Source organism: Dermochelys coriacea, chromosome 2 (genome assembly GCF_009764565.3).
Source record: "Dermochelys coriacea isolate rDerCor1 chromosome 2, rDerCor1.pri.v4, whole genome shotgun sequence".
Taxonomy (NCBI): domain Eukaryota; kingdom Metazoa; phylum Chordata; order Testudines; family Dermochelyidae; genus Dermochelys; species Dermochelys coriacea.
The window spans coordinates 77,693,532-77,720,039 of NC_050069.1; the positions used below are offsets into that span (position 1 = coordinate 77,693,532).

At 41.0% G+C, this 26,508-nt stretch overlaps 1 protein-coding gene across 4 annotated transcripts in view; it reads left to right on the plus strand.

Moving 5' to 3' along the window:
- GAREM1 (GRB2 associated regulator of MAPK1 subtype 1) overlaps window positions 1–26,508 on the plus strand; it is a 133,388-nt gene that overhangs the window by 85,629 nt on the left and 21,251 nt on the right. For all 4 annotated transcript variants that reach the window (XM_038393153.2, XM_038393152.2, XM_043507918.1 and 1 more), the window contains one exon: window positions 15,077–15,207. In XM_038393153.2, coding sequence (XP_038249081.1) covers window positions 15,077–15,207 — 131 coding nt within the window. The remainder of the gene's footprint in view (window positions 1–15,076; window positions 15,208–26,508) is intronic.

The window sequence follows — 26,508 nt, forward strand, 5'->3', positions numbered from 1 at the left end:
CAAGAAACTCCCTGAAAAAGCACAAGAACAAATCCGCACAGACACACCCCTGGAGCCCCGACCTGGGGTATTCTATCTGCTACCCAAGATCCATAAACCTGGAAATCCTGGACGCCCCATCATCTCAGGCATTGGCACCCTGACAGCAGGATTGTCTGGCTATGTAGACTCCCTCCTCAGGCCCTTCGTTACCAGCACTCCCAGCTATCTTCGAGACACCACTGACTTCCTGAGGAAACTACAGTCCATTGGTGATCTTCCTAGAAACACCATCCTAGCCACTATGGATGTAGAAGCCCTCTACACCAACATTCCACACAAAGATGGACTACAAGCCGTCAGGAACAGTATCCCCGATACTGTCATGGCTAACCTGGTGACTGAACTTTGTGACTTTGTCCTCACCCATAACTATTTCACATTTGGTGACAATGTATACCTTCAAATCAGCGGCACTGCGATGGGTACCCGCATGGCCCCACAGTATGCCAACATTTTTATGGCTGACTTAGAACAATGCTTCCTCAGCTCTCGTCCCCTAATGCCCCTACTCTACTTGCGCTACATTGATGACATCTTCATCATCTGGACCCATGGAAAAGAAGCTCTTGAGGAATTCCACCATGATTTCAACAATTTACATCCCACCATCAACCTCAGCCTGGACCAGTCTACACAAGAGATCCACTTCCTGGACACTACGGTGCTAATAAGCGATGGTCACATAAACACCACCCTATATCGGAAACCTACTGACCGCTATTCCTACCTACATGCCTCTAGCTTTCATCCAGATCATACCACTCGATCCATTGTCTACAGCCAAGCGCTACGATATAACCGCATTTGCTCCAACCCCTCAGACAGAGACGAACACCTACAAGATCTCTATCATGCATTCCTATAACTACAATACCCACCTGCTGAAGTGAAGAAACAGATTGACAGAGCCAGAAGAGTACCCAGAAGTCACCTACTACAGGACAGGCCCAACAAAGGAAACAATAGAACGCCACTAGCCATCACCTTCAGCCCCCAACTAAAACCTCTCCAACGCATCATCAAGGATCTACAACCTATCCTGAAGGACGAGCCATCACTCTCACAGATCTTGGGAGACAGACCAGTCCTTGCTTACTGACAGCCTCCCAATCTGAAGCAAATACTCACCAGCAACCACACACCACACAACAGAACCACTAACCCAAGAACCTATCCTTGCAACAAAGCCTGTTGCCAACTCTGTCCACATATCTATTCAGGGGATACCATCATAGGGCCTAATCACATCAGCTACACTATCAGAGGCTCGTTCACCTGCGCATCTACCAATGTGATATATGCCATCATGTGCCAGCAATGCCCCTCTGCCATGTACATTGGCCAAACTGGACAGTCTCTACGTAAAAGAATGAATGGACACAAATCAGACGTCAAGAATTATATCATTCAAAAACCAATTGGAGAACACTTCAATCTCTCTGGTCACTTGATCACAGACCTAAGAGTGGCTATACTTCAACAAAAAAGCTTCAAAAACAGACTCCAATGAGAGACTGCTGAATTGGAATTAATTTGCAAACTGGATACAATTAACTTAGGCTTGAATAGAGACTGGGAATGGATGAGTCATTACACAAAGTAAAACTATTTCCCCATGATATTTCTCCCTCCCACCCCACCCCCCACTGTTCCTCTGATATTCTTGTTAACTGCTGGAATTAGCCTACCTTGCTTGTCACCATGAAAGGTTTTCCTCCTTTCCCCCCCCTGCTGCTGGTGATGGCTTATCTTAAGTGATCACTCTCCTTACAGTGTGTATGATAAACCCATTGTTTCATGTTCTCTGTGTGTGTGAATATAAATCTCTCCTCTGTTTTTTCCACCAAATGCATCCGATGAAGTGAGCTGTAGCTCACGAAATCTTATGCTCTAATAAATTTGTTAGTCTCCAAGGTGCCACAAGTACTCCTTTTCTTTTTGCGAATACAGACTAACACGGCTGCTACTCTGAAACCTATTTTTAAATGGTTACTAAATCTGAATAGGTTTCAGAGTAGCAGCCGTGTTAGTCTGTATTCGCAAAAAGAAAAGGAGTACTTGTGGCACCTTAGAGACTAACAAATTTGTTAGTCTCTAAGGTGCCACAAGTACTCCTTTTCTTTAAATCTGAATACCTGCTGTATAACTGTCTCTGGTGTAAAGCCCCAAAACATTTTTATTTTCAGAAGCACTGAAGTCATTAATTTGCACAAAATTCTTCTCTTTTCCATTTACTCTATATACCACCTCTCTTCCCTAGTATTGGAGCTATTCATTGTTTTTTGGTCAACCAAACAAAGTGCTAGAAGTTGGAGCAGGCCTAACGCAACTAAATACCGTAGTTAATGAACTGCAAAACTCCCATTGACTTCATTAGGATAATGAGTTGGCCCCTAGAGTGAATAATCTGCGTTCTAAATTCAGGTCTTCAATCTAAAAGCAACATTTTCTTTAAGTCGAGAGAAGTTTTGCCATTGATGTCAGCAGGACAAGAATTTGTCCTTTAATGCAGCTTAGTGTATATCAGAAGAATCTTAACTTAGCTTATTCAGTGCAACTGGTAAGTAGGTGCTAAGTCTGATTCACTTTTACAACCACAGGTTTCAGAGTAGCAGCCGTGTTAGTCTGTATTCGCAAAAAGAAAAGGAGTACTTGTGGCACCTTAGAGACTAACAAATTTATTTGAGCATAAGCTTTCGTGAGCTGCAGCTCACTTCATCGGAAGCATTTTCCGATGAATGCATCCGACGAAGTGAGCTGTAGCTTACGAAAGCTTATGCTCAAATAAATTTGTTAGTCTCTAAGGTGCCACAAGTACTCCTTTTCTTTTTACAACCACGTTTGTAGAAATTTTAAATAGGGCTTCATCAGACAATCTGATAATATCCTGTCAATACTATGTTTACCACTACAAAGCTTCCATTCCCCTTCTTCAGTGAATATAGACTCTGTAAATAGTAAAACTACATTTAGTACATTTTGAAATATTCTGCTTCTAGCAAAAAATAAAGCTTTAACTTTAGTACCCAGGAAACATGCCAACTTGACAGCATTAGAACTCCACAGTTGCATTGGTGGTGGTGGTATAGGGGAAGGAGAGGAGTGTGGCAGTCCAGGCTTTCCTATGGTGGCCCTCTAATAATTGATTGTGGAAAGACACCTTCTAGAGGTGAGGGATAATGGATATCTGTGCCCAGTCAGTCCTTTGGCATAATTTGCAGCTTCAGTTATGAACCAGTGGTGGTATTGCCAGGTCGAAAAGGGACCCTGGCAGCTCTGGTCAGCACTGCTGACCAGGCCGATAAAAGTCCAGTCAGTGGGGCTAAGGCAGGCTCCCTGCCTTCCATGGCTCTGCAGGCTCCTGGAAGCAGCAATATGCCACCCCCCCCGTCCCGGCTCCTATGTGTAGGAGCAGCCGGGGGGTCCACATGCTGCCTCCGCCCAAAGCACCGACTCTAGCTCCCATTGGCCAGGAACTGTGGCCAATGGGAGCTGCAGAGGTGGTGCCTGTGAATGGAGCAACGCGCAGAGCCACCTGGCCACTCCTCTGCATGGGAGCCAGAGGGGGGATATGCCGCTGCTTCCAGGAGCTGCTTGAGGTAAGCCCTGCCCACAGACTGTACTCCTGACCCTCTACACCAGCCCTGATTCCCCCTCCTGCCCTCCGAATCCTTCTGTCCCAGCCCAGAGCACCCTTCTGCACCCGAAACCCCTCATCTCCAGCCCTATCCCAGAGCTAGGGTGACCAGATGTCCTGATTTTTATAAAAAGAAAAGGAGTACTTGTGGCACCTTAGAGACTAATGCCACAAGTACTCCTTTTCTTTTTGCGAATACAGACTAACACGGCTGCTACTCTGAAACCTGATTTTTATAGGGATAGTCCCGATATTTGGGGCTTTCTCTTATATAGGCACCTATTTTCCCCCCTGCCCTGCTCCTCTCCATCTTGGTTTTTCACACTTGCTATCTGGTCACCCTATCCAGAGCCCACATCCCCAGCCGGAGCCCTCACCGCCCCCTCCCGCACCCAGAACCCCTCATTTCTGGCCCCACCCTGGAACCTGCACCGCCAGCCCAAAATCCATACTTCCTCCCACATCTCAACCCCCTGCCCCAGGCTGGAGCCCTCTCCCATACTCCAAGCCCCTTGGCTCCACCCCCCAGCCTGGAGCCCCTTCCTGCACCTCAAACTCCTCATCCCTGGCCCCACATCAGAGCCTACACCTCCAGATGGAGCCTTTATCCCTTCCCATATCCCAACTCACTGCCTCAACCCAGAGCCCCCTCCTGCACCCTGAACTTCTCATTTCTGGTCCACCCCAGAGCCTGCCCCCCGAGCTGAAGTCCTCACACAGATCCCCGCACTCCAACCCCCCTGAGCCAGCCCACTCAAAATGAGCAAGTGAGTGAGGGTTGACAGAACGAGCGACAGGAGGAGGGGGGATGGAGTGAGCAGGGGCCTGGCCTCGGAGAGGGGGCGGGGTCTTAGAGGAGTGGCCAGGGAAGGGTGTTTGGTTTTGTGTGAGTAGAAAGATGGCAACCCTAACTAGTGGTACCATATTTGTTAAGGACATCTGTCCAGAAGGAACTAGATAGATAACCATCAATTTTTTTCACATACATGAATGGTCAAAAATTTTGGTCAGAACTGAAATTTTATTCTAATTTAAGTAGGGAATTTAAATAAATAGGTGTACCAGGAACATCAAAATAGTGACTATTTTCTTTAGGCCAAATATATATGGAGCACATGAAGGTGAGGACATAATATACCCAATTTAAGCAAGGCATTATGTAGGGAATTATAATAAAATTTTGAAAAAATTGACAATGCACCTAAACCCTAACCTATAATAGGTCTACTATTCTAATCCTAGGTGTTTGACTCAGTCTGCCTGAAACTCTGGTGGTTTTGTGTGATTGACAAATGTGTGAATGACTGACAAATTGACTAATTCCACCAGGAATTAGGCTGAGATTATCAAAACTAACTTTTTCTTGTGACTGAATTAAATTTTCACCTGGCTTTAGACGACCCCCAGCCCTTTTTATTTTTTTGCAAATGTCCGCTTAAACCATTGTATACTGCTTATAGTTGGTCACAAGGTGAATAGTTAGGAATGGGTCTGAAGGCAGATTACAGCTGATTCAATAGTGTGTGCACTACTTTTTTGCTGCTGGAGCTATTTTAATTTAATATCCCACACAGAAATTTGCAGCAGAAAATCAGCTATTGGAGAACAAATGCTGAAAATAATCTCAAAACTTGGTTATGGTTTGGAAAGCACCCATGTAAAAACATCTTTTTGATCTTTGTTCTCCATTTGATATAACTTCTATCAAATTTGCTCAGTTTTCTAGTCCAAATTAGATTTTGTCTAAGTGCTGGCACTGCAGGCTCAACCCAATACCTAGAAATCAATCTTTTTATATTTTTGGTCTCAATAAAACAGCACCAGCAGGAAGGGTTTTGGATTCTGAACTTGCTGTTGCTGGCAGCCTAGATGCACAAGGCATAATGCCTATTGTTTATAAATGTTCTAGAGCTGTCAGCTCTCTGGGGCAGACAGTAGTTATAACTTGCTTCTGTCCGTAAATTAAGCAGTTTATTTACACTTAGTTCCATCATTTTACCAAGGCACTTCTCTAATTGTAACTACATTTATAAGCAGCTGCTTTCTTCCCACTCCAAGGACTCATATTTTAGTGGGTTTTAAGCTTTGAATCTGGGAGCTAGTATGCAAACAGAAATAGTATCTAGGTTCATTGCGGAAATACTGAAATTTTAAAAGCATTGTCGTCTTTCCCTTTGCCTCCCTGCCACTTTCATCCCAACCTTTCATGTGCTGGCCAATATATTTTGGCAGTAGTTCGAGCCAAATGAGGAACAAATTGGCAATGCCTCCTCCAAAATCCTCCCTTCCTTCCAGTGGCAGGACACAGACTGCAGGGAACCTCCCCAGGATCCCTGATACCAGTGGAGTGGATCTGGTGACCACAAGCTACTGGTGATCTCTCCCCTCTTTAACACTGGCAGAGACTGAGCAGGCCTCCAGCAGTCTCTCTACTTTCATGCCCCTTCTCCATAGGAAAAAAGCCTGGTGCATGAGCCACCTATGTGGCACCTATGTAGCTTCTTTATCTTTGCTGTTACCTGATTTCAAATCTTGTTTGGTGTGAGCTTCTAGAGGACTTCTCTTGCATTTTCTTTAACATGTCCCTTTCCCTGTATGATACTAGTGTGGTGGATATTACTATTATCCTGTAGGTTCCACTATTAATGTGGGTATGTATTTGTAAGCTTGCTGCTCAACAGTTTGATGCAGGCTATGGCTAATCAAGAAAGTCAGACATTACAACAGATTCACTTAATGGCTGCCCATTGTTACAACATGTGAACTGATATTTAGGAAATTGAAAGCTGCTCATGTAATGCTCTTAATACCTTTTAAGCAACACACAAGACATGTGAATGGTGTTGTTAATTATGAATGAGGTTGATAATATCTAGGAAGATGGGTTAAACTTAGGATTGTTGTACACTGAAAAGTTGCATCAGCATAGTTGCGTCTCTCAGGGATGTGAAAAATCCACACCCCCTGAGAGACGTAGTTAAGCCTACCTAACCACCAGTGTAGACAGAACTAGGTCAATTGAAGAATTCTTCCATCAGCTTAGCTTCTGTCCTTAGGGGAGGTGGATTACCTACAGTGACAGGAGACCCCTTTCCCTCCCCCCCACACGCCATTGCTGTAGTAGGTGTCTACACTGAAGTGTGATAACTGTGCAGCAATGTTTTAAATATAGACGTACTCGTAGTTAATACGCTTGCCATATACTGCAGTTAGTCGCATGATTTCTGTAAATCATATCGTTTATTTATTGTGGTAACCTAGTAGTTGTGACTCTAACCTATAAAACAAAGGATGTTTTGGTTTGTCATTTTAAGTCATCTGCATAGTCATATGTCCATTTTAAGTCACCTACATAGGGGGTGTCTGGTGTTAAATCTAGGTGAAATGTGATTAAAGTGTCATTGGCACACCTGTACTGATTGGTGTTATGCTGCCAGTGTCTACACCTTTAGAATCATAGAAATTGGAGATAGAAAAGATGTAGAACACTATATAGCCCCCTTTTCTTTCCCAGTGCATGATAATAGAGTGTAATTAAAAGTCCAGAACAATGCAGGTAGCCTTTGATTGTATTGCCATGTGGAAGACCCTGTTTTGATTCCCTTTCCTGATCTCTTGAACAGTACAATGTCAAGGTGAAGTCCTATGACATCTCCAACTGAATGATCGTGTGTGGCTCAGTCTTTTTCTTGGCTGAATGGATGACAGCAAAGCAGGACTCGTATCACAGTGATATAAAGCAGAAAGAAACTGTGGTGTTTGAAGCCCCCAAAACTTTAAAAATCCTTCCAAGAAGCAAAACTATTCCTATTCCTTTCCACAGGCCTTTTCCCTTCCGCTGTGCATAGGGTACTACACAATCAGTTACTAGGTTATTGAATGTGCTATTGTGCCTTGCCCTGTTCTGTGTTTTATGGTACCGTAAATTCAGCTCAGGTGCACATTGCAGATTCTAATTACAATTTTATGTTTACTTAAACATGCCTTTTTCCCAGGTAATTTTCATTCTGTTCCCAAAATAGCATGTGTGTTGGGGGGATGGGTATCCCTTTCTTTAAAAATGAATGTGATGAATACAAATACTGTATATAACTATGCAATATTTTACTAGTTCGCAGAGCTGTTGAGGATTTAATAATGTTTGTACAGTCCATACAAAATATAAATGTGCCCTATAAGTGCACCTGGAATTCCTTCCTTTACTGTGTCTACCGTATCTTCACTCTCTCCTTCTAAAGACAGATTCCAAGAAGTCTCGTGTTTCAAAATGACTGTAACTCCTAGTGCCCTCTAATCTTTCTGCAAAAAACTTTAAACCAATGAATAAATGACTGAAAAAAATACTCTAAATTTCAACGAACTGAAAGAAGGGAAGCAAACGAGAGCAAGACATGTAGCTTCCCGTTTATAGTCACTACTGCTGCATGTCCCCTGCAGGCTGATTGTCTAGATGGTAAGCTTTTGGGGGCAGGTATCATAACTTTATACTTAAAGTACCTGGCATGCTGCTGGAACTATTCAAATTGTATCTGCTTCAGTACTTATGATTGTTTGGGGTCTTTTCCCCCTAAAAATGATGCTTTGGATGTATGTAATTGCAAAAATTATCACCCCAGTACTTCATAAAATGAAATACAATACTTGAGTGCCACATACATAATTCTAAACAAAAGGGAAAAAAATTACCTGCATGTTAGTATGGGTTAAGATTATATCCAGGTTATTTTAATACCATATTTTTTCTGGCTTCCAATTTCCCCCCTCAACTCTCTGCCATGTCTGTGGTGTAAGATAACTCCATTCTATGAACTAACTGACAGAGTGAAGATTGATCAAATAAGCTGAGACTTCCCCTGGTGAGACAAATCTATCTCCATGTCAAACGATGGGGTTACTCTCTTGTCCTTATGTGCACATGCAACACTAATGGGAGTTACATGCACATGTCAACAGAAGCATGTACAATACCCCCATCTATAAGAGAAGCAGAAGTGCTGAGGTGGCCTTTCAAACTGAAATATTGCATTCCATTGCACTCCTAATAAGCTGTCCCTCCTTCTCTACCTCCTCCTCTCTTTCCCAAGCCACCTGAATTTGAAATTCATTATTTTGGTCATTCACATCTTTCTTACTCCTTTGACTATGTCTTTTAAAATCTCTGCTCAATTCTAGCTAAAGTCATTCTGCTCAAAAAGAAAAGCAAAAGTGTTCCCAGAGTCCAAGGGAACTAGAATTCTTATGGGGAATGTTGGCAAAATCAACGGTCTTTCCCAAAATGGTGGAATTTTGTCAAATAGATAAAGATTCTGAACATTGTAGGCCATGACTATGGTTCTGCAAAATGCCGAATACGTTGTCAATACTCAGCATAGTGTGAAATGTAAACCTCTGCTTCTCACTCTTGCTATCCCAATGTATTGTATATTAATTCTTGAACAGCACTGGGTCCTGCAGATGGAATAACACTTCGAGATTTTACTAAATAATCAAAGCTTCTGAACTTTTTCTTTAGAGAAGGATTTGACAAGTAATACATCTGAACAGATGTTTCCGCAACCTCCACCCTTTCCGTATGGTGGCACAAAACCACTTTACACAGAATGGTCTGTTATAGAATTTCTGTACTGATTTAACAAATTGATTTCACATCTGCTTTTGTGTTTGAATTAACTCTTACTTGTCTCTGGGAATTGGTATGTTTTTTAATCAATTTTTGTATTTGAACAGGAATTTTTAAAAGTAAAGTATGGTAAAACAGTAATTATAGTAAGTGAAAAGAATTATTACAATAAGAAACAAAATCAATAGTCTCATTGCACCTTGTTCTTCTGTTCTGGGTTTTAAAAGTTTGGAACTGTTTAAGGGGGACTGGACTGGACTTTTTTTTTTATTACAGGAAAGTGGATCCCATAACTTTTAGAGGAAAATGCTGATCATCTGTGTCAATTATTGCTTTAACTTTGTAGCCAAAGGTCTACAGATTATCCCAATACTAGCTGATTTGGCACCTTCTAATGCTCTAGGGGTTTTTTTTGTTTGTTTTTTCCCTGTTATTTCATGTTTCTATGCTCATCTTTTTGATCTCTGTTGCATTTGCCATTTTCATTACAAGCACCTTTGCATAGAAATAATCTCATTTCTCCACCTATTTAGAGGGCATCTTAAAAGTGCAATACCGTCTTAATACACTGTCTTTCTTTCCCTCCATCAGAGAACATGCTCTGGGTGAAACTTGTATTGGTTTCATTTCATTGATTAACAAGAAAAACCCTTTAATAGATTTTTACCAATTGATTTGTGCTAATATAAAATATCCCATGATATGAGAGTTGCATGTGTACTCTTCTGAAAGCATATGTTATTTTTTATTCCTGACAATACTTCATTATCAAATACCTAAATAGAATGAAGATAAGTCATGTTGTGATTGTGGTTCAAGCTTCTGTTAATTTTGTAACATTTTCTGGTTAAATTTACCTTTTCTCAAAAGAAGTAGTGTTTTGCTACACTCTGCATGCATTTTGTTTGTTTGTTTGAAAACTAAGTCTTGTCTTCACTTAGGAGATAAGAAACTTACAGATAGATTTGTTCCAAAATGCCCCGTGTGTGTGTGTGTGTGTGTGTGTGTGTGTGTCTGTGTAAAGAACATTAAGGCTGCAAAGTCAAACACCCCCAAGAAATGCCAGAATTCATGTTGCCGGTACAACCTTAATTCTACCCCCTTGTGCATATGGGTTCTGATAGTCTTTTAGTTACATGAGTATACACTACTTTTCCGCACAGGCCACTGCCTCTTTCAATGCACAGTGTACAATGCTCGCTTAATGAGCAGCTATTCCATATTTTGTTTTCTCCTTGTTCAGCATGTGGCCTCAGGCTTTACTGTATGCAGTTCAAACTCTGCTCTGAAGACAGAATTATTAATTTCTTCATGGTCTTTTCTATAGTTCTCATCACTATATTATCTGAGTGCTTCATAAACATTAATTTATCTTCACAACCAGCCTGTGAAATGAGTGGGTATTATTGTTCCCATTTTACAATAGGAAGCTGAGGAACAGAGCGATTAAGATCAAAAGCAGCTATTTATTTTGGGCACCCCATTTGGGGCAGGTAGGACCTGATTTTTTTTTCCAGAGTATGTAGCATTATACAACACTTGATATGTTCAAAGCACAGCTCCCACTGACTTCATTTGCAGCCATGAGTGCTCAGCATTTCTGCAAATTAGACCCTCAGTCTCAAGTGGGGCATGCAGAAAAGGAGAAACCAAACTTTGTACAGGTTACTTGTTCAGCATCACATAAGAACTTTGTGCCAGAGGCAGGGATAGAATCCAGTTCTCTAGAGCAGCATTCAAGTGCCTTAATTCTGAAAAGTTGGTCCAATAAAAGATACTACCTCATTCACTTTTTCTCTCTGACTCTGAGACCTCATTCTCTACACACCTTCCAACTTCTGCAACAAATGAACTGGGGTCCTACAGAAAAATCTCCTTCACTACAAAACACTGATTCCCAAAGCTGATTCATTCTATACACTGAAAAGGCAAGGGTCCTGTGGAAAAAACAGAATCATAGAAATGTAGCACTGGAAGGGAACTCAAGAAGTCATCTAGACCAGTCCCCTGCATTGAGGCAGGACAAGTATGCCTAGTAGGGCTGTCAGTTAATTCATGCAATTAACTCAAAAATTAATTGCAATTAAAAATTTATCGCTGTTTTAATTGCACTGTTAAACAATAGAATACCAGTTGAAAATGTATTAAATATTTTTCTACATTTTCAAAAATATTGATTTAAATTACAACACAGAATACAAAGGGAACAGTGCTCACTTTATATTATTATATTTTATTACAAAATAGATTAGTATTTTTCAATTCACCTCATAAAAGTACTATAGTGCAATCTCTTTATCATGAAAACGCAAATTACAAATGTAAATTTTTTTTGCTACCTAACTGCACTCAAAAACAAAACAATGTAAAAATTTAGAGCCTACAAGTCCACTTAGTCCTACTTTTTGTTCAGCCAATCACTAAGAAAAACAAGTTTGTTTACATTTATGGGAGATAATGCTTCCCGCTTCTTATTTACAGTGTCACCTGAAAGTGAGAACAGGTGTTCGCGTGGCACTGCTGTAGCCGGCATTGCAAGGTATTTACATGCCAGATATGGTAAACGTTCGTATGCCCCTTCCTGCTTCAGCCACCGTTCCTAAGGACATGCTTCCATGCTGATGACACTCGTTAATTAAATGAATGAACTCCTTGGGGGGAGAATTGCTCTGTTTTACCCACATTCCGCTATATATTGCATGTTATAGCAGTCTCGGATGGTGACCCAGCATTTGTGGTTCATTTTAAGAGCACTTTCACTTCAGATAAGACAAAATGCAAAGAAGGTACCAATGTGAGATATAAAAATAGCTACAGCACTGGACCCAAGGTTTAAGAATCAGAAGTGCCTTCCAAAAACTGAGAAGGATGAGGTGTGGAACATGCTTTCAGAAGTCTTAAAAGAGAAATACTCCAATGTTGAAACTACAGAACCCGAACTACCAAAAAAAAAAAAAATCAACCTTCTGCTGATGGCATCTGACTAATGATGATGAAAATGAACATGTGTTGGTTCACACTGCTTTGGATCATTATCGAGAGGAACTCATCAGCATGGATGCATGTCCTCTGGAATTGTGGTTTTAAGCATGAAGGAACATACAACTCTTTAGTGCATCTGGCACATAAATATCTTGCGACCAGCTACAACAGTGCCATGCAAACGTCTGTTCTCACTTTCAGGTGACATTGTAAACAAGAAGTGGGCAGCATTATCTCCTACAAATGTAAATAAGCTTGTTTGTCTGAGCGATTGGCTGAACAAGAAGTAGGACTGAGTAGACTTGTAGGCTCTGAAGTTTTACATTGTTGGGTTTTTTTAATAGTTATTTTTTGTACATAATTCTATATTTGTAAGTTGCACTTTTACAACAGAGATTGCACTACAGTACTTGTATTAGGTGAATTGAAAAATACTATTTCTTTTGATTTTTTTACAGTGCAAATATTTGTAATAAAAATAATATAAAGTGAGCACTGTACACTTTGGGGGGGGTGTGTGTGTGTGTGCTAATTGAAATCTCTATATTTGAAAATGTAGAAAACATCAAAAAAAATTTAAATGTATTCTATTACTAACAGCGTGATTAATAGAGATTAATTTTTTAAATCCATTGACAGCCCTAATACCTAGTATGCATGAAGAGTACATGATCATGTAATTAAAGATTATATTGTAGTGCATATGTGTAAGGAGCTGAATTAAGGTTGCTCAGGCAAGGGAGTCATTGAGACCACAGGAGTGACAGTCGTCCAACTTTTAGTTCCAGTGTCTGGATCCAGACCTGGCATGGCCCACAGCAGCTTAAAGCTGCAGTTGTAGGTAAAATCTAGCTCAGCTCTGGGTGGAGCATGCTCAGTGAGGAGAGTCTCTGTTAAGCTCTAGCAAGTCTCTACTGATCATGTGCGAACTGTGACTCTTCAAAGGCTTATAACTTGGCCCTGCTTCAAAATAATAGAGCGGGGGAGGGCTAGAGTTTCTCAAATAAAAGGTTGCTAGAACTTTTTAGCATATGCAAAACAACTTATTTGTCCCTTGCCTCATTCTTGGAAACAGCTGGGCTGTTTTGGTTGCAGTTTTCCAAGAAACCATCATGGAAAATTTCAGCCCAAATAGTTAGTTTGGCAAAGCTTTATAAACAACTGAAAACAGGGTATTATTGTGGTGGGAAATGTCAGGGAACTTTAAGAAGCAATGCTACTACCCTGCCTATCGTACCTTAAAACTACCATGAAATCTGTACAAGAAGGGCAAACTGCTACCTTATGAGTCCACCCAAAGTAGCCTTAAACACTGCTGTTCTACCCTTATTAGAAGACTAGCCTCCATTTGTCATCAGGGGGTTGTAGTCAGATGGGACACTTTGAGAGGATCCTCCTGGGTTATAAAAGAGAGGGGGTTGCTGTCAGGGCTCTTGGACTGTGAGATTTGCTTCCCCTGCCCCCCTTGTTTCAAAGCAGTCAAAATTTGGGGACTTTCTGGCATGCCCTAAAAGACATCTGTCCAATAAGGTTTTTGGAGGGGGCAGAGGGTATGTTTCCTAGATGAAGGGGCAGGAGACAGTTTTTTAGGTGGTTGGCTGGCTGAGTTCTTGTTTGTTTAATGATTTTGGTGCTTCAGAGATCAAATTGTATTTGTTAATGGTGTGTTAGGGTGCCTGTAGCCTTTTTAGCTATTTAAAATCTAAATAAATTAAACAACCAATTTTTCTGTCTGGAGTCATTGCTTGAGATAGGTTTCGCTGTGTTTTTGATGGGGAATATCCCGTAGGATACTAATATCAATATTTTTCAAAAGTGGGGGAAAATCAATCCACTGATTAAATTAATCTCACTAATATACTAGACTGTTTGTAGTGTCTGTCTCAGCTTTAGCTACTGCTCTTTTAGCAAAAGTTTACTTTCAAATTGTGCATTCATATTGCATAAAAAGAAATGCGGTAAATGAGGTGACTATTCAGGATTGTATAAACATTCCTTCCAAAATCGTGAATGTGGCCACAGTATTAGGGTCTAGGCAGAGATTTGTCTTCTGTGACATTTAAAAAATAATCAAATTAAAATGTCTGTCATGTGGTGCAGGGTAAAGTTAGCAGGGAACACTTATTTCCAACATTTCATAAAGTATTCCCCCTTCTAAAGTAAATAAATTATCTTCACAGAATTTTAAATAGTCGTGTGTGTTTAAAGGTGCACATTTTTAATAATGGATTAAATGGAGCTAGCTCTAACAAATTATTTGCAACATTGTTTCTGATTGTAAACTGTCATGTGGAAAGCATTCAACCAGTACACTACTGTTACCAAAATATGGTGTAAGGAGATTGGTTTTAGTTTAACTCCTTTACTGCAGTCTAATGATACTTTAAAAATTTCAGCACTATTTTTGGTTTCTTTGTGGCACAAGGGTTTTTTGTTTTCTATAAATCAAAGTATTCTAAGAGCTTTCTACACAGAAGCTGTAAGGTATAAGTGTACACATGTAGAAGCACTAGTAGTTACTTGCCAGTTCTAGAGAGCATCTGATAAAAGATTCCTTTTTAATTTGACTTCACCTCCCACGCATTCTTGTAATTCTGGGTTAGTAAAACTTGGTAACTTTTCATTTGAAAGCTTATGAAGACTCTTTTTTGCAATCTCTTCTGTTGTTGCTTAACTATTAATGATCAGACGAAACTGACCAAGCATCATAGTGAAGGAGTGAGCAAGCAGTTGCCACAGTGACAGCTGTCCAATGTAAATATCTTACCACTCTTCTGTTTATCATCTGTTTTCAGGGCAGTTTAAGCTGCTGGAACAAGACCGAGATATTAAGGAGCCAGTGCAGTATTTTAACAGTGTGGAGGAGGTGGCTAAAGCATTTCCTGAACGAGTTTACGTCATGGAGGAAATAACATTCAACGTTAAGGTAGCCCCTGAATAAATATTTGTCCCCATCTAAATGATTAACTGGTACAATCTTTATATACATGGTTAACGAACATCTGCGTTATGTGGGGAAAAGTGACTTTAAGACAGATGAGTCTTTAGCCTTCTATTCATAGGCAGTGATTTTTAGTATAATTTTTTTGTAGTATTAAAACGGTGTGTTCTTCAAGGGGCCTTTTGATCCTACAGCCCAGCAGCGGAGCACCCCCAATTATACCTCCATCTAACTCTAGTGCTGTTGCCAGATTTTAGACAAAGTGTCTTTTGTTTCAACCCCGAAAAGCAGTCTGAATTTTACTCCCTGCTAGGCACCAGCTGCTCCAGTCGGTCTCCAGAAAGCCTCATTTCCAGACAGTGTGTATGGTACTGTGATGGAGTTACTTGTCTCTAATCAGATGGCAGACTACTGCAGTTAAATAGCATTGTATATAAAGCAAAACAACAAAAGACCCACTTGCTTTTCTTGTGTACATCTTGAGTCTGTGAGAGGATCAGTGATCTACATGGGAGTGGCCACACACAAACACTCAAACTGAAACTGCGTTAAATAGGATGATGTCTGAATCTATCCACATAAATTCTCACCTGTAGTTTCTGTAGGATACAGTGCAAGTCTGGTCAATGCCCAACACAGGTCACAGCAGCCTCAAGGCTGATCTAATTTGTGCCACCTGGAACACCAACTAGGGTTGTTACATAACCCCTTGGAGCTGGGGCATGTAGGAGCTAACCATACCTCCTACACTGATGTGGGAGCAAGCTGATTATGCTGGCTTTACGCCACCAATGAGTCCTCTACCCAAGAGGAGTCCCTAGCTGGCTCCTTCATCCCTCTAGTGCTGCTGCAGCAGACGGACCAGGGTTTTGCCCATAATTCCTCTACAAATGAAGCCTGATGTTCGAAAGGGTGCTATATAAACGTGAAATATGATTTAGCTCATGAAATGACAAAATGACTGCATCTTTCAAAACAGTACATCGTTTTCATATAGACTCTCTTGATTAACCTGGATGTGTATAACTGGGCACCTGATTACTTAACACCATGATATGAAATTACAGGGCAGTTCTGCATTCCAAGGACAAAGCTAAACATACATAAGATTAAATACATTCTTATAGTGGGACTCGTACTGTGCTGCTCAGAGCTACAAAGCATTATTTAACTGATCCATGGAAAAATTAAAAAGCAGTCAGTGAAATGCACAGCTATGATTTTATAGGGTGAGGATATACAACTACAAGCTTTTAAATGTAAAATGTTCCCACATAATCTGAATGGGACTTTTTAAAAAATACTTTGCCAGTTCATGATGCTGAAAGTTAAGTGTAGCATGCTGTTTTGATATCAATACTGGATTCAGAAAATTGCTATCTACAGTAATAGTCTTCAGTTTAAAAAAATTCTGTGTTTAATAGTGGGCTAAACAGGTGCCTTACCTTTTTTTTTTTTCTTCCCTGCAACTGTTTCAAATTAGTGATATCTATCTAGGCCAAGCCAGTTTGCATCCCAAAATAAAAACAAAAGTGAAGTAATGTAACAGGATTGACTGTAACAAAATAAATATTGTACAATACAAATGTCATGTGTGTAAGAGCCTATGAAATTGACGTAGGCACTGGAGAGGACTAAAGTTTATTATGTCTATATACAGTAAATCATTCCAGTTTTATATGTTGTAAATTAATACAGCATTATTCAGTATTCAAATACAAGAAGGAAAGAAAAAGGCTTATGTAACATAGTTGATGCCTCTGCATGTGTGCACCACTTACATAGATGCTCACGAGAAGTTCTTGGGATCTACACTAAAGGTTCTTCAACTTGGGAGTTGTGATTTCTTCTCCCTCCACCACTCTTCCCAAATGCAGGGTTCTGACTAGATCCCAGCTGGATGGGAGGGAGGTACTGTCATGGGGAAAGGTTGAGAATCACTGATAGAGACCTCTGCATAGGAAATCTTGTAACCAAAGGTGTGGTGTCAGTATTCTGATAACAGAAAACTCTTACATCAAGAATTAGAAGGTCAGCCTTTTTGTTGTTGTTGTTGTTTATTATTGTTATTTCATTATTATTAAAAAGAAACCCAAATGCTGTACTAGGCTTGATAGGCAAGCCAGGAGAAAATCCTGCCACTGTGATAGGGTTTTTTAAAATATCTGCCCAGTTAATATAGTTCCATGCTCATACATCATATTAGTATTGTTGCCTGCTCAGCAACAGCAATTTTACTCCAGTTCTATTCTATCAATTAACATCATAGTGCAATAAAATATAGGAAGTATTATAAAAATAAGTTTTATTTTACTTTGTCATCTTAAAATTTTTTCCATTTATTCTTTTCTCCCTCTTTTTCTCTTCTTTATCTTCCATCTTGTTACTTTTTTTCCTTCTGAAAGAGTGAAAACTAAACTTTTTCTCTCACAGGGCAATGCAGAGTTTGCTTCCTGTTTTGAACCCTTTTCTGTCCATTCCTTTGTTGTGTTTCATACCTGTCTGCTTTTCCTACCATGTTTTGTTCTCCAAACTTATGCTTTTCCTCACCCTTAAGTATGTTTCCAGATGCAAAAAATAGTGGTCTGATTGTTAGGATTTCTCACTGACAGGTAACTTTCAAAGGAAAAGCTCCTGTCTTCCCTGATGCACCAAGGTAATAGCTATATTACTCCCCATCCATGCACATTGAACCGGCCATAACTACGCACCTGCTGCTCCTGTTATGGTTGGTCCAGTGTGATCCTTGCCTCTCCATCTAAATGCCTGTGGTGGAGCAATCCGCACTGTAAAGAGCAGGAAACCTGGCTTCTGATGAAGCTATGGATGTTGTGAATTTGAATCTTGCTGTTTGTGGGGTAAGAGGTTATTTTACTTCACTTTGTGGGGAGGAAGTTGGCTCCTTTTTCCTTAATAATTAACATCTGGGCATAGGGGGCATCTCTTCACCTCATCCCTTTTTACCTGTGGCAGGCAGACATGGCACAAAATCTGCTGGGTTATCTGTAAGTAGGAGAGGCAGTGCACATGGCTGGAGTACAGGACTCTGTAACAGCAGGCAGAAATGGGAATTGAAGAATTATTATGAAATTATTAACAATTTGAGTCCTTCTGTATCAACATTAAGTTTTCCTGATGGTAAAGCGCCCATAGGTCTGCGCTGTGTGTGTGTGCGCGAGAGAGAATTTAGAATGATCTGGATATGGACTTTCTTGGATTCATATTTAGTCTACAATTAAATAAGAATTGGAAAATTTTAAGAGATTAAGATTTTCTAGATTAAATATGTAGTTTCTACAAGTACCTGTCCTTTGCTGAAATGCTATTTGATAACCTCTTTGATGTAATACTTGTAAATCACCACAGAGATCTTTTGTTTATATAGCATCATTACACTGGTGAAGATGGCTTTTCTTGATTCTCCACAGGTGGAGGGAAACCACTAGAGAAAAGCTGAGCTATATCAGGGAACAGCTCTTCGAATGCTAATAGCACTAGGTTGTCAAGGATAGGCAGTCGGCTGTTGCAGGGAGAGAGTCCATATAAGTACCTAGGTCGCTGATCAGATTGATGAGGGAAAAAAAAGAATCCCCCCCTCCCCCTTACAAATCTTATTGGATGTGTAACTTGGTAAAGCTTCCATAAAGAAAGGCAATGTTGTCCCGGCAGATAGAGCACAGGACCAGGAGCCCTGAATTCCAAAGACTGCCACTGACTCTGTGACTGGGATCACTTATTTCCAAAATGAGTTAACAAGGTTGCTGCTTACCTTGGTGAGGCCTCATCTGGAGTACTGTGTCCAGTTTTGGGCCCCACACTACAAGAAGGATGTGGAAAAATTGGAAAGGGTCCAGCGGAGGGCAACAAAAATGATTAGGGAACTGGAACACATGACTTATGAGGAGAGGCTGAGGGAACTGGGATTGTTTAGTCTGCAAAAAAGAAGAATGAGGGGGGATTTGATAGCTGCTTTCAACTACCTGAAAGGGGGTTCCAAAGAGGATGGCTCTAGACTGTTCTCAGTGGTACCAGATGACAGAACAAGGAGTAATGGTCTCAAGTTGCAGTGGGGGAGATTAAGGTTGGATATTAGGAAAAACTTTTTCTCTAGGAGGGTGGTGAAGCCCTGGAACGTGTTACCTAGAGAGGTGGTGGAATCTCCTTCCTTTGAGGTTTTTAAGGTAGGCTTGACAAAGCCATGGCTGGGATGATTTAGTTGGGGATTGATCCTGCTTTGAATAGGGGGTTGGACTAGATGACCTCCTGAGGTCCTTTCCAACCCTGATATTCTATGATTCTGTGATTTATCTGCCTCCAAGAGATATTCTGACAATAAATGTTTGTAGAGCAGTTGGATGATGCACATGTGCTATAGTTCCTAAGTAATTAGTAATTGCCTTTAGTCTCTGAAAAGTAGTATTTTTAAGTAATCCTCTTGGCATAGTGCTTTACTATGCTAGTCCCTACAAATGCAGTGCACAAACTTTTTTCCAGTCGCACCCCCCGCACCTCCATTAACAGAATCTGTTTCTCCCCCCCCCCCTTACTGAACAGACAAGGCTTCCTCAGCAGAGGAGCTTGGGCTGAAAGTGAAGCTGGGGGTGGAACTGGGGATGGGCGAGGGGCTGGGACTAGAGGCAGAAGTGGTCTGGGGTGGAGAGAGAATGAGGGCAGAGATGTGGCTGGTGATGAAGAGAGTTGGGTTGGGGGCAGAGTGGGACTTATCAGCAGAGTGCTGATTTACTGGCATAGTTGCATTACAGCTTGTCAGTCCTAATAAGCTTGTCTTTTGTTTCCAAAAACAAAATCTCTTTAGAGGTCTGTAACCAATGTGATATTTTAAAATGCCACAGTAGTGATTGTTAAAATCAGTCTATCTTCAGTTTTAAATTTAAATTGTAGCCCAGGTCTTCATTGTTACCTGGCCTTATTCAGTACTAACATCGTGCTTTAGGGCTATATTGAACCTTTCCGTTTATAAGCAGTATTGAGATACCATTTTAACTCCTGGAACCAGGGAAAGCCTTCTTCAGGTGATGGAAATAAACACATGCATACTACTGACAAGAATGGCCCTACTCATCAAATTTAGGAGCCTATCAGTTTCTGATCATGTAGGCAGCTGCTTACTCTTCCAGTTGATCCATCCCTCTTAAAAACTGTGTTTATCATAGAATATCAGGGTTGGAAGGGACCTCAGGAGATCATCTAGTCCAACCCCCTACTCAAAGCAGGATCAATCCCCAACTAAATCATCCCAGCCAGGGCTTTGTCAAGCCTGACCTTAAAAACCTCAAAGGAAGGAGATTCCACCACTTCCCTAGGTAACGCATTCCAGGGCTTCACCACCCTTCTAGTGAAAAAGTTTTTCCTAATATCCAAATTAAATCTCCCCCACTGCAACTTGAGACCATTACTCCTTGTTCTGTCATCTGGTACCACTGAGAACAGTCTAGATCCATCCTCTTTGGAACCCCCTTCATGTAGTTGAAAGCAGCTATCAAATCCCCCCTCATTCTTCTCTTCTGCGGACTAAATAATCTCAGTTCTCTCAGCCTCTCCTCATATGTCATGTGTTCCAGTTCCCTAATCATTTTGTTGCCCTCCATTGTACTCTTTCCAATTTTTCCACATCCTTCTTCTAGTATGGGACCCAAAACTGGACACATTTTTATGGCTGACTTAGGGAACAAGAGCTGAGGAAGCGTTGTTCTAACGCCCCTACTCTACTTTCGCTACATTGATGACATCTTCATCATCTGGACCCATGGAAAAAAAGCTCTTGAGGAATTCCACCCTGATTTCAACAATTTCCATCCCACCACCAACCTCAGCCTGGACCAGTCCACACAAGAGATCCACTTCCTAGATACTACAGTGCTAATAAGCAATGGCCACATAAACACCATCCTATACCAGAAACCAACTGACCGCTATACTTACCTACATGCCTCCAGCTTTCATCCAGACCACACCACAGGATCCATTGTCTACAGCCAAGCTCTACGATACAACCGCATTTGCTCCAACCCCTCAGACAGAGACAAACACCTACAGGATCTCTATCAAGCATACTTAAAACTACAGTACACACCTGCTGAAATGAAGAAACAGATTGACAGAGCCAGAAGAATACCCAGAAGTCACCTACTCCAGGACAGGCCCAACAAACAGAGTAACAGAACACCACTAGCCGTCACTTTCAGCCCCCAACTAAAACCTCTCCAGTGCATCATCAAGGATCTACAACCTATCGTGAAGGATGATCCCTCACTCTCTCAGATCTTTGGAGACAGGCCAGTCCTCGCTTACAGACAGCCCCCCCAACCTGAAGCAAATACTCACTAGCAACCACACAACAAAAGCACTAACCCAGGAACCTATCCTTGCAAAAAAGCCCATAGCCAACTCTGTCCACATATCTATTCAAGGGACACCATCATAGGAGCTAATCACGTCAGCCACACCATAAGAGGCTCTGTCAAGGTTCCTTCCCCACTCTGAACTCTAGGGTACCCATGTGGGGACCCGCATGAAAGACCCCCTAAGCTTATTCTTGCCAGCTTAGGTTAAAAACTTCCCCAAAGTACAAACTTTTTTTGTCCTTGAACCCTATGCTGCCACCACCAAGTATGTTAAACAAAGAACAAGGAAAGAGCTCACTTGGAGATGTCTTCCCCCAAAATATACCCCCAAGCCCTACACCCCCTTTCCTGGAGAAGGCTTGATAAAAATCCTCACCAATTTGTACAGGTGAACACAGACCCAAACCCTTGGATCTTAAAAACAATGAAAAATCAATCAGGTTCTTAAAAGAAGAATTTTAATTAAAGAAAAAGTAAAAGAATCACCTCTGTAAAATCAGGATGGTAAATACCTTACAGGGTAATCAGATTCAAAACACAGAGAACCTCTCTAGGCAAAACCTTAAATTACAAACACACAAAAATAGGAATATATATTCCACCCAGCACAGCGTATTTTACCAGCCATTAAACAAAAGGAAATCTAATGCATTTCTAGCTAGATTACTTACTAACTTTACAAAAGTTCTGAGTCTGCATTCCTGATCTGTTCCTAGCAAAAGCATCACACAGACAGACAGAACCTTTGTTCCCCCCATTCCCCAGCTTTGAAAGTATCTTGTCTCCTCATTGGTCATTTTGGTCAGGTGCCAGCAAGGTTATTTTAGCTTCTTAACCCCTTAGGTGAAAGGGTTTTGCCTCTGGCCAGGAGGGATTTTATAGCACTGTATACAGACAGGTGGTTACCCTTCCCTTTATTTTTATGACAGGCTCATTCACCTGCACATCTACCAATGTGATATATGCCATCGTGTGCCAACAATGCACCTCTGTCATGTACATTGGCCAAACTGGACAATCTCTACATAAAAGAATAAATTGACACAAATCAGATGTCAAGAATTATAATATTCAAAAACCAGTCGGAGAACATGTCAACCTCCCTGGTCACTCAATTTCAGACCTAAAAGTCGCAATTCTCCAACAAAAAAACTTCAAAAACAGACTCAAGGAAATTGCAGAATTAGAATTAATTTGCAAACTGGACACCATTAAATTAGGCTTCAGTAATTGGATGGGTCATTACACAAAGTAAAAACTATTTCCCCATGCTATTTTTTCCCCTACTGTTACTCACATCTTCTTGCCAACTCTTTGAAATGGGCTATCCTGATTATCACTAGAAAAGGTTTTTTTTCCCCCCAATGATGTTAATAGCCCACCTTAATTGATTGGTGGTATTACAGTTGGTATGGCAACACCCATTTTTTCATGTTCTGTGTGTGTATCTCCCTAGTGTATTTTCCACTGCATGCATCCGATGAAATGGGTTTTAGCCCACAAAAGCTTATGCCCAAATAAATTTGTTAGTCTCTAAGGTGCCACAAGTACTCCTTGGTTTTTTTTATTGCTGATACAGACAAACACAGCTACCACTCTGAAACCAGTACTCGGATGAGGCCTCACCAATGCTGAATAGTCTAACAATCCTTAGAAAAATAAAAATATTTATTTTTTTAACTTTTTTTGCTATCTCCGAATAACTTACTTGGGTTTGTAAAGCAGCTTAAATACTCAAAAGTACTGCTGCAGAGGTGACTATAAAGCTTTGTAGTTAAAGGATTTTTAGTTCGCACTGATGGTAGGTCACCTTTACTGTAGCATAACTGCTGCACTCCCTCATAATAAGATGCAGCAGATGTAATCACCTATAATGAAGCAACTAAATAAAATGTTTTTGATATAAACCTTTATATATCCAGATTGTAAACACTTTTTCATCCAACGATAACAGATTAGAACAATTAGGACTTGAAAACCTATCCCATCAGCTATTGGAAGAATCTATTATTTTGCACTAACTTGTGAGAGGCAATATGTTAATCTTCCCAGTACAAAACTTTTGTTAGGTAATCATTTTTTATCTACCCGATGTCTGTCTTCTGCAGCAAATGTCACTTTAGTCAATCTAAATTGCCACTGAATTTCAGGAGACAGGCGTAATTCATCACTATTTTGTAGTGCATTTGATAAAATGTCTTGTAGGAAGCCAGTGAGTGAGGTCAAAACACTGGCACAATGCTGAACTCCTGACATGAATTGATAACTGGCAGAGACAGAACAGAGAGCAGCTAATATATGGAAGAGGATCCTTCTGGTGGAAGATAAGTCCCAAACCTACTTGTTAGTATTGGGAGTGGTTCAGTTTAAATGTCTGTTAGTGATTTAGAAATGGCTTTGAAATGCAATGCAGCAAATATTGCAGATACCATGAAGGAAGGAGTTGTCATGTATCACTAAGCAATAAGATTTAAAAGGGGTAGTGGGTAATGGAGATATAACGTATGGTGTTTAATGTTAGTAGCTGTAAGATAATGCATCTTGCAAGAATAAGCATGAAGGCAAAAATAACTGGGTGGGATGGGAAGAAGAGAAGGTTACTTGAGGATTGTGCCAGGTTAAGAATAAAATAAGTCGGGGAAGCTTCCTGTTTATGAGGTAATAACCATAAACCATAGCTGAGCAAGGAAGAAAATCAAGGACCTGTTAGCCCAGGTTTTGCTTATTACCAAGCTAACTGCAAGCACCTCAGGTTTTCATGGTGAAATGTCTAAATATTCTAATTTTAAGTGGAAGGGGAAAAAACTTTCAGAAAAATGTAAAATGTGTGGTGCTGTCACACTGCTGGGAGGTGAATTGTGTCAACAAAGCTCACTGAACTCATCCTTCCCCATCCCATCGCCTGGTTTTACCTTCCTACAAATCAGCAGGGCTCTTGTTCCTAGACTAACGTATTTCAAAACCAGTATTGCCAACTCTCATGATTTTACCCCAGCTCTAGAGATTCTGGGTGTGGTTTTACCTGTTTCATGCAAACATGGTCAAAGGCACCAACTTGCGAATTTTCCTTTATTCAAAATAACCACCATCTCCTATTACCGTTAATGGGGCAGAAACCAGCAAGTTGGCCCCCATTTCCTTGCAGTCTGTCTGCATGTGAAAGTGGGGTGGCCTTTAATAAAATTCACTGCCACCTCCCACTGTTCTCAGTAAGATAGAAGCCAGACCCCACCCCAGGCAAAATGGCTGCCACTCTCATTCAGGGGCACAAGAACTATGAAGAGCAGCAGAGACACTGTAACAGGTGGATGGGGAGAAAGGGGGCAGGGCAGTGGGGGGAACAAGAGGCAGATTTAGGGCTGCAGGTGGATATGGGAGGCTGATGTTGCACAGAGGACAGTGATGGGTGGGAGATTGAGGGCTCAGATGGCTGCTCACCCAGCCAGTGGTAGGCAAGAAGAGTTCCCTCCAAGCATCCAGGAAGAGGCAGGATTGCAGTGTTGCCAGCTCTTGCAAATTGATTGTGAGTTGTGGGATGCTGGTGCCTGCAGGAGGAGCTGTCACAATGATTGGCCACAGGAGCTTCTCATATGATTTTTCAGGGCTGGGTATGCGGGCAGAGCTCTGTGCGAGAGCTTTGGGGTGAAGGATGCAGACATGCCCTTCCACTGAGCCCTGCCTTCATGTATGGCCCTATAGCTGGGAGAGGGGACCCGGAGGCATGAGGTAGGGGAGAGAGGTGTTGGGAAAGTGGCACTGCTAGGTCCCAGGAAGAGAAATGTGGCTGGGTCAAGACAGTAATAAGAAATGGAAGGCAGTTACCTTCTTCTCACCTTAAGTTAGGGAAGTGTAGTTTCCACCTGAGCAGGCGGGGAGAGACATGCATTTTTAGTTGCATTAAAGGGTCATTGAATGTTTACTTTTCTTTCTAAAAATCATCACACACAAGTTGACAGAGGAGTAGAGGAAAGTTAAAATAAAGACAGACTAAAAATATAGTTTGTCTCCCCCCCCCCCCATCAAACTTTTTTTAAAAAAAATTATAACTTTTGATCACTTGTGGTTGGCAATACTGCAAAACTGAATTAGGATGGAGGAGTGAGGAATATCCTAATGAGAACACACAAGAGTCAATCTGGAGGCAATAGCCTTGTTGACCTGTGGGCATGGAAGTAAGGAGAGAAGTGAGTCACAATGGGAGCCTGAGTCCAGATGGAGACCTTTGTGAGCTACCAAAACACTAATGCTTTTAATAAAGGATGTTTAAGTATTGCAGTATATAGTTGGCTATTGATTGTAGTTTGATTATTGGTGCTCCTCCTCTCAGCTTATTCCTTCTCATTTCTTGAGCGTTACAACTTTTAATAGAATCCTAAAGAGTTTTTTTTTAACAGTGTGTCAAACATCAGGGGACTCTTCAGTTAGTTCTGTCTTCATTGGTGCGTACTGTGGGCTATCTTAATTCTGCCTCCATAGAGATGTCATTCTACTGTCTTTTCCTGTTCACATGTAGAGGATAGAAAAAACATCTTCTGTAACTTGTTTCATACATACAGGTCTTGAAATTAAGTCTGCTGCTTTTTTCATCATACTAGCTTTGCTCATTTGTATTGATCTTAGTATTTATCATTTTGTATGCCATCTTAGTATTTATCTTTGTATATGGAGGCAAGCTAGCTCTGCGTGTAATAACACTTAGGTAACTCTCTCCACCATGGACTGCCAAGGGATTGATTCTGTAAGGTGCGGCGGAGCACCTTCTCTGAGGAAATGCATGCCCTCAGCCCTGATGGGATTGGGTCTGTAAGTATGAGAAGTGATCACTTAAATTGTGCTATTTCTATATGACAATAAAGAGAGCCATAGAGCAGCACAGATACAATAGAATTAAGGTTAAGGCATTCTAGTTTAGTGGTTATTG